Below are 9120 nucleotides of genomic sequence, written 5' to 3'. Positions count from 1 at the left end.
GCAAATCAGGACCAGCTGTTACTCGAACCAAAGATTTGGCCACATTATTGGGATCGGACCGAGCCAACGTACGCCCCGCCGGTGATCCGGCCAGCACATCGGCGGCCCTCTCGTAGATGAAAATCGCCATAGTTTTGCGCGAGGCTTCGGAGTCAATGGATTTCTGGTGACTCTGACTTAGAGTTGCAAAGTTTTCCCAATGGGCTGCTACCGGCACCGCCCCGCCCCACAAACATTTTCTGGGATACCGGCATGCTACCACGCCCCAAGCAAAAAAAAACGCCAAATTACCGGCATACTAAAAAACCTGCATTCTTGATTTTGGCTTACCCCTACATGAGATGCCACATTTTGGCAATTTCAGTAACCGCCCCACCCAACAGCCACCCATTGTCCAACTTATTACAATTCATTAGCCTCTTAGTGTCCAAAGTTTGAATCATATGCTGATAATTTTTTGTGCAAAATCAAAAATACTGGCATGCTACCGGCAAGACATGCCAGATACCACGAAAAAACCTGCGATAGTGAAAAATTACCGGCATGCCGGTAGTGCGGTAGGGAAATTTTGCAGCTCTACTCTGACTCCAACCGCGACTTCCAAAAACCAACTCCAACTCCGACTCCGGGCTGGGTAATCAACTCCTACCGACTCTAACTCCGACTCCGCAGCCCTGCCAGATCTGCGGAGCGGCCAGGGCTGCGGAGTCGGAGTCGGAGTCGATTTTAGAAACCCGAGCCGGAGTCGGAGTCACCGAAAATATGTCGACTCCGCAGCCCTGCTAGGTCTGCGGAGTCGGAGTCGAGAGTTGGAGTCGGTCGGAGTCGACAATTCTGCCCGGAGTCGGAGTCGGAGTCGGAGCTGGTTTTTTAAAGCCGGAGTCGGAGTCGGAGTCGCCGAAAATCCATCGACTCCGCAGCCCTGGCGGAGCCGATGGATTTTCGGTGACCCATACTCCGACTCGGTTTCCAAAATCGACTCCGAGTCCGGTCAGAACTGTCGACCCTGACTCCGACTCCGCAGCCCTGGTTTTGCGTCTATTTCGCCCCATAATTAAGAGAGGTTGTGTGAACTGCACAAACCGAAATTGTACCGTAGGTAACACAAGTATATGTACACTAGGGCGACAGTTATTTTCTGATTTTTTGAAAAAGCAAACAGGCAGTTCATTTTATGGTTCCATATAGCATAAAAACATCCCATGCAAAGTTTCATCCGGATCGGATTATATTTAACCGTGCCTCCTCGAACTTAAATGTGTACGCTTTTAGCCATTGGGCCAACAGTGTAGACCTTTCTGGTATGTAAGCCATAAGCAGAGTTTCTCAGCTATTCTAACGATGCAATCATAAAACAAAAGACTGTGGTACACGAAAACTAGTGATGTATTGTAAAACGATAAAAACTGAGATAAGACTCAATACGTCTTGTGGCAGTTGGCAAACTTGGACCTCCTGACGAGTCTGAGCATCTGCGTTGAATGCTATCGCGCATTACTGCAGATGCCGGGTGACGGTGCCTTTGCTAGCGTTTGGAAACCTTCCACGGTGTGCCTCCACCACCTGCAGGATGACTCTGGTCCTCATCCTAGGTGAGCGTCAAATTGTACGTTTCCATCAGAGCGACGCCACGCTCGGCGAAGTCGTTCACCACCGTGATGCCGTTGGCCTTCCCCGCTGCGGCGACATAGCGGGGGTCGTCATGCCACTCGGCAGGGTCGGGCTCGAGGAAGCCGTCGTCAATTCCAAGAGTGACGAAGAACGTCCGCGACGATGTGGTCACGAAGTTTGCGAGGGTTTTCTGCGTCAGGTTTGGGCTGAGATCAACGACGGCCCGCTTGGTAAAAGTCCTACGAGCCCTCGTTCGAGGCGAGGGCCTCAACAATGGCCCGCCTTCCATGCAGTGGTAAGCTCTCGTCAAAGAACGCCAACGGGACGAGGCCGTCACTCAGATACCACAAGTGACGTCGGGCGAAGCCGCTGAAGAGCGTCTTGGCGAGGGACTTGTCCTCGTACCTGGCCAACGTCTTCAGAAGGGAGAGGTCGTTCTTAGAGGCCGATGTTGGGCTCGGCGCGGTGTACCACGCGGGAATGTAGACCGACACGGCAAACTTGAATCAACGACCAAGAACGACCTCTCCCTTCTGACGAAACCCCCTAAGAACGACCTCTCCCTTCTAAAGACGTTGGCCTGGTACAAGGACAAGTCCATCGCAAAGACACTCTTCAGCGGCTTCGCCCGACGTCACTTGTGGTATCTGAGTGAGAGCCTAGTCCCGTTGGCGTTCTTTGACGAGAGCTTACCAATGCATGGAACGCGGGCCATGGTTGAGGCCCTCGCCTCGAACGAAGGCTCGGAAGACCAAGCGGGCCGTCGTTGATCTCAGCGCAGACCTGACGCAGAACACCCGCGCAGACTTCGTGACCACATCGTCGCGGATGCTCTTCGTCACTCTTGGAATTGACGACGGCTTCCTCGAGACCGACCCTGCCGAGTGGCATGACGACTCCCGCTATGTCGCCGCAGCGGGGAAGGCCAACGGCATCACGGTGGTGAACGATTTCGCCAAGCGTGGCGTCGCTCTGATGGAAACGTACAATTTTACCCTCACCAAGGATGAGGACCAGAGTCATCCTGCAGGTGGTGGAGGCACACCGTGGAAGGTTTCCAAACGCTAGCAAAGGCACCGTCACCCGGCATCTGCAGTAATGCGCGATAGCATTCAACGCAGATGCTCATATTTTTCAGGAGGTCCAAGTTTGCCAACTGCCACAAGACCCATTGAGCCTTATCTCAGTTTTTTTTTTATCGTTTTACAATACATCACTAGTTTTCGTGTACCACAGTCTTTTGTTTTATGATTGCATCGTTATGAATAGCTGAGAAACACTGCTAATGGTTTACATACCAGAAAGGTCTACACTGCTGGCGGCCTGGCCCAAATGGCTAAAAACGTATACATTAAAGTTCGAGGAGGCACGGTTAAATATCATCCGATCCGGATGAAACTTTGCATGTGATGTTTTTATGCTATATGGAACCATAAAATGAACTGCCTTTTTGCTTTTTCAAAAAATCAGAAAATAACTGTCACCCTAATGTACACATTCCAAACTTCTGACTGGAACGAACCAAATGCGTACACAATATACCGGTTTATGTCATACCATAAATCGTAGTTATAAAAAAAACATATTGGACAGATTGGTAGAGGACAAATAAGGCACAAGCCTAATCTCTTGCGACTTGAGTAGGTACAATAAAATGCTCCGAACTGTCGGAAAGTTGTACAAGATGTCGCCTCTCCAAACACAATGTGCCGATTGACTCCGCGACAGCCAGGAACCGGGCAACATAACACGTGAAACAGAGCGGTGGCACCTCAGCACAGGCTCCCCAAGCTCGTCAAGGCGGCGAGAAAGGTCCGGCAAGTCAGTAACAGGTTCACCACGGCAGCGACAGGTCAGGCAGGTCGGCAGCAGATTCACCAGGGCGGTGGCAAGTGCGACAGGTCGGCAGCAGGTTTACCAGGGCGGCGACAGGTCCGGCAGGGCGACGACGGACCTGTTTCACCAGGGCGGCAGCGTAGACGCGGCGGCAGGCCCGCTGGGGTGGCAGCAGGTCCCAGGGCGGCTCAGGCTCACCAGGGCGGCGACAGGTCCGGCAGGTCGGCCTCAGCAGCAGGCAGTCAGCACTAGCAGATTCTCGGGGCAGCCCTGGTTGAGGTGGGATGTCATCAGAAACTGCACGTCTGGGTGCCGGTGTCGGATGTCGTACAGACCACGCAGCGAGGCTTTACTGCGCAGCACGCCCTGCTGGCAGCGCAGGAGTGTCGGCAGCCCAGCGGGTGCTTTCGGGTTGCCTTCCTCAACTTCCTTTCGGAAACTGGCGCTCGCCACTCAGGGACTCGGGAGTCGGGCGACGTCTCCAAAGCTGGGAGACAGATGCTGAAGTCGATATGATGTGATTTTATACCCTCAGCTCGGTGCCAGTCATTGTGTTGTTATGTGCAGGTAGCCACTCCTCGCCGTCCTGCACGCCAGAGGACCAGCCCCGGACCTGCAAAACACATTACCAAGTTTATTAACATAATACAACATGAAAAAATTGACTAGGCGATGGCAAGCAAAAATAATCAATGCCCAAAGGTGCCTTTTCTTCGATTGCCTTTTCTATGTGCTGATATGAAGCCTCAAAACATGTACCTATTTCATATTTATGTATTGATTGCAGGCCTGACTCAGAGTTCAGGTGAAACAAGCAAATAACACAATTTTCCATTAATATTTTAAATTTGGGTCTGGCATTACTGTTCCATGCACAGGTGCGTCTGCGTATAAAATCATATGAAGCAAATGCATTAGGTAAATAGTCTCAACAAATAGAAATTAGTAGTAGCACAGGTGGTATAAATAGAAACCAATATATAGACATTAGACAAGGATGAGCTTGTTTAGTTAGCAAATGTCAATTACATAACATTTACATAAACAAGAATGGGATTTTCAGCAATAAGCATGTCAGAAATCCTTTTAAATTCAAAATTTGCATCCAAAATTTGAAAGTTTAGATACAATTATAAAATCTGGCAACTAATATTGAAAAGAAGTAACAATGAGCTTCAACTTTGCACAAAAGATGTGCCAAAATTTTGGTGAGAAATCACTTGCGCTGAATTTTGAGACCCGAATGCCCCTGGGCCCTGACGCATCTGACAGTGTGTGAATTTTTTTCCAGTCTGGGAGGTAAGCATTGATTGATTTGTTATTTGATACTATCTAATTTGACAAATAAGTTGTTATTTTCACAAAGCATTAATATTTATAGAAGCTAGCCACTTCCGAAACAATTTACAACTATTCCATCTCCATTCTCCTTCTCATTAAAATACTAAGGCATTTTACAACTTAATATGAGTTTATCATGCTCCCTTTGAAAGCCAAAAATGACAAAAAAGGTTAAACCGGGTTGAACTGAAACGGGGCTGATCTGCCTATGATACTCATGCTTATACAGTTGAATTAATTGAATACCTGAGCTGAACTGCTGAAGCTGGTCATTCTTCATGATCTCTGAGACGACAAGTGTGTGAATGCCACTTATGTGCATGCTTTTCCGATCTTCAAACGCATAAAAAGTGATATTATTATCAAATAAATAATATTCAAACTCCGTATAACAATACACGCAACGGCTGGAAAACACTGCGCCGGTGCGCCAGAATTGACAGCATCGCCTGAATCTCAGCGACCAATCAGCTTTCGACCATCCCAGTGACGTCACATTGGCAGCATTTGGTAGCAATTTTCCTCCTATGGCCCGGTAAAGGGACGGACCCCCCCTGATTAGAGCAGCTCCGCAGTCCGCACTACTACCCTCTATTAAATTCCACTTATCTACTCAAACTCCTTGAAAATGTCAAATACTGTTCAACAGATTTCTTACCGTTCTTACCATGCATTAAACAAAAATTCGCATGAATTGTGAAAACCCAAACATTCAACAACTGTTGACGGAAAATAAAAAAACGACGCTTCTGCGACATTTGTAACTGAACAGAAAACTTACAAAAAATGACGTCATTAGGTTAACATACTGCTTAATTCGCAAAGGAAAAACTCCTTTTTTTAATAACCTATAGGTCCTCGCCGTAGAAAATTTACTTATTTATAATTCGTTACTAATTTAAGCAATCCTTTGCAAAAAACCTCAGGTTTAAAGTTCAATCTCTTCCAATCGCTACCGTTTGAACACGATGCAACGAACGCATGTGCGTCCTAAGACGGAAATTCGTTTTGGAAAATTTCATAGTGCCCTAGGAAGGCAGATTTATATATTTATATTTTATATACACTGTGGGTAGGCATTCAGCAAAAGTAGTTTTGTTTGGTTTTGTCAGTTCACCTTTTTCAGCCCCCCGGTTTCCCCCTAAGGTCATGCGTATTTGATATCTTTTTATTTTTCCATTTTGATTTATGAAATGAGGTAGTTTTCTAAGAATTGTGATTAAAAACTGTTTCAGCATAACGTTGCATCCAAACACCCATGACGCCGGCGCGAAATGGCGGGAACCGGAAATCGTGGCTAGATACAAAGAAAAAGAATATTTCTTATAAATGAATTATACAACTAAATAACGCATTTTTTATGTTCTTTTAGACAAAATTATGAAAAAATTACAAAGGCTCGTCGTTAATGATAAACAGAGCAAGTTTTAACAGCACGTTTTTGTTGAATTATGGCGGCGAAATCTTTATGCCATTCGAAAAGGTACGCGCGACAAACGGCTGATAGCCATGCAGCGAAAAATTGAAGCGGGGAAGTTTTTTGTATTGACTTGTCAAAAAATCTCGCCGTCATGGGGGTTATTTCCGCCGTAACGGGTCATCTGAAGGTGGGAATGTCCCAAATAGAATCAAAATATTGATTCTATGCCCATATATGGTCAAAGCTCCGCCCACTAGAATCAATATTTTGATGCCTCCATATTTTGATTCCCGCCGCCTAGTTTGCCCAACTGGTTTTTGTTTGATTAAAATGTCATCTTGGGGGAGTTTTACTGCCATTAGAAAAGTTGCTGGCTGGGAGTATTTTTTCCTAACCTACGTTTACTTGGGTCTTATATGATTTTTAAGATGGGTAGGTAGGTACCATCTAAATTATGTGATATTCTATATTTCAGCTGGTCTGAGCAGAATAACTCCAGACATGGCAGACGCTGAGAAAGTTGACCTTAACAGCTTGGTGAAGGTTCGAGAAGCACTCTACCGGCTTATCATCAGGTTGGTGTGCTGCTTGTATTGTAACAGTGAGCTTCAAAATCAACATTCTGAAGCCCTCTACTACAGTATACCTCGTCAAGTCACTTTGTTTAGCTGTTATTTATTAGTTAATATGCTCTAATAAGGTTTTCCGGACATGAACTGTTTTAGTGCGCACTAACATAATTATTTGCATTGTCCCTTGCCACTTACCAAAGCATTTCCTTAGTTAGGTTATAGATGCAAACAAGTCAGTACTGCTGACTAGTTTTTGAAGAAATTTTTCCCAGTCCATCAATGACTCAGCAAAAATATTGTCACATTCTGTACAACAGGAAACGATTTAATTGAAGTTGTGATTTAGTGCTTTAAATTGTGCTGTAAGTTAAAAAAGTTGTGCCCCAAATTGGCTTCCAGGTGCTGTGGCTACACTGCTGACATGTTCCTTTGACCTGCAGCCAGCTATACTATGATGGTCAGCAGACGCTGGCCTCCAGTATGCACCAGACCATCAAGCCAGACCCCGCCTGCCCGCCATCAGACAGGCTGTTCCGGCTGGTGCTGCTCGGACTGCAGAAGGAAAAGGGTGAGTTCTGTGTAAGGCTTCAACAGCTTAAACTGCTGACAAATTCAAAACCTGGCTGGAACTTGAACTAGACCATGCAGGATTGCTTTGAAGAAATGTTTTTATCGTCAATATGAGATTTACACATGTGTGACATACTGCCCGACATGCCCGATCGATTTGGCAGAGGCCAGTGAGGACCGGGTGAAGACGGAGGACACGTTCACATCGGGCCTGGACCTGGAGTTTGAGTCGGACATGCCGACGGTGGCACCGGAGCCGGCCGCCTACGAGACGTGCTACGTGACCTCGCACAAGGGCGCCTGCCGCTCCGGCTGCTTCTCGCCAGACGGACAGCTGATCGCCACCGGCAGCGTCGATGCCAGCATCAAGGTAGGAGGAGACGATACCGCGTGGATGTCGGTATCAAGGTAGGCCAGCGTCGACATGGATGTCGAAATCGAAGTACGGCTGCGTGGAAAAAAATGCAACTTCAGCGCTTCCGATTATTAGACTCCAATTCACTATAAAAAAACATGGAGAAATATATGCTTCGAATTAGAATTAGACGTTCGCCGACAGCCCTTTCCGTGTGCACCGCTTCCGAACAGGAGACAACCATTTTTAGGCACCGAAGCAAAGCAGCTCCCGTCTACAATAGCCATTCCCCAGACCCTGTAGCAGCTGCCTTGCTCGGTCGCTCTTCGCGTCCACAGATGATCGACTTAGTGTCCAGATCTCCGTCGCTTTCCTCGCAGATATCATCGACATATCACTTTCACCCCAGCAGCTATTCCGTTTTCCGAATATCACCGAATTCGACCTGAAGTTATCCAAATTTAACGTCCTACTCGCCCTCTCCTGAGGTTGTTGACGTGTTGTCGATCTCGGCCCTTGTTCTCTTTGTTCGCAGATTATCGACGTGGACCGCATGTTGGCCAAGAAGCCGCACGAGCCGGACATGATAGACGCCTCGTCCGGCCACCACCCGGTCATCAAGACGCTCTACGACCACGTGGACGAGGTGACGTGGCTCGAGTTCCACCCGCGGCTGCCGCTGCTAGCATCCGGTTCGCGCGACACCAACATCAAAATCTTCGAGTACAGCAAGTCGTCGGTGAAGAAGGCGACGACCGTCATCTCGGTGGGTGTTGAGGGTTGGGGAGAAGAGGGGCGGATATGGGGAATGGAAATGGGAGAGGATGTACAGTTAGAGCATTCCTTTGGATTGATGAACGAGGGCATAGTGCTTCTGAGGCTTCTGCAGTTACTCTGTCGGTCGTTGTTGACATTTCCATTGGCCTGTCCACATGACATCTGACAGCTGCTGACGCCATGACTCTGACCCCCCCCCCCCCCGTCCAACTCCAACTGCTGACCCTCCCCACCGGTCGTCCCAAAGACACTTCCAATACCGGCGGTACCATGACTTACCGAGCCCCCCGGGGGCGGCCAGGACGCCATCCCGGTGCGCTGTTTCAGCTTCCACCCGAGCGGCGACTACATGGCTGTGGGCACGGATCACACGGCCGTGCGGGTATACGACATCGCCACGGCACAGTGCTACGTCAACCCGTTCAACAAGGAGCACCACACCAACCGCGTCACATCCACGCAGTGAGACTCGGGAGAGAGGATGGGATGGAAGGGCGGACGGGGAGAGGAGGGATGGCTGGCCGATGTCAGCTTGTCCCTCGGTGATGGGTTTTTGAGGAGGGAGAATGGAATGGTCGAATTGATGTATAATCGTTTTTATGGCTTTCAATTTTTTACTAAATTTTGCATGGTAGGAA

At 48.1% G+C, this 9120-nt stretch overlaps 1 protein-coding gene and 1 long non-coding RNA gene across 8 annotated transcripts in view; one reads left to right on the top strand and one right to left on the bottom strand.

Moving 5' to 3' along the window:
- Positions 1 to 3141: 3141 nt before the first annotated feature.
- LOC122389969 lies at positions 3142 to 5224 on the bottom strand. Its single transcript, XR_006258051.1, has 2 exons — positions 5035 to 5224; positions 3142 to 4060 (listed from the first exon to the last, which is right to left on the bottom strand). It is a non-coding gene; the product is annotated as an uncharacterized LOC122389969 (long non-coding RNA).
- Positions 5225 to 5325: 101 nt separating this feature from the next.
- Positions 5326 to 9120, top strand: part of LOC122389966 (cleavage stimulation factor subunit 1-like) — a 5142-nt gene continuing 1347 nt past the window's right edge. Inside the window, exons 1-6 of one of the 7 annotated variants that reach the window (XM_043382506.1) lie at positions 5326 to 5362; positions 6684 to 6783; positions 7221 to 7348; positions 7515 to 7720; positions 8241 to 8471; positions 8784 to 8944. In XM_043382506.1, coding sequence (XP_043238441.1) covers positions 6710 to 6783; positions 7221 to 7348; positions 7515 to 7720; positions 8241 to 8471; positions 8784 to 8944 — 800 coding nt within the window. In that variant the 5' untranslated portion in view covers positions 5326 to 5362; positions 6684 to 6709. Of the gene's footprint in view, positions 5363 to 5698; positions 5861 to 5918; positions 5935 to 6165; positions 6272 to 6683; positions 6784 to 7220; positions 7349 to 7514; positions 7721 to 8240; positions 8472 to 8783; positions 8945 to 9120 lie in introns of those variants that run through there. The other 6 variants (XM_043382508.1, XM_043382507.1, XM_043382510.1 and 3 more) reach the window with 6 other exon arrangements.

This window comes from Amphibalanus amphitrite, unplaced genomic scaffold (assembly GCF_019059575.1).
Source record: "Amphibalanus amphitrite isolate SeventyFive unplaced genomic scaffold, NRLGWU_Aamphi_draft 000378F_arrow, whole genome shotgun sequence".
Classification (NCBI taxonomy): Eukaryota; Metazoa; Arthropoda; class Thecostraca; order Balanomorpha; family Balanidae; genus Amphibalanus; species Amphibalanus amphitrite.
This window is presented reverse-complemented; position numbering and strand designations above follow the sequence as displayed.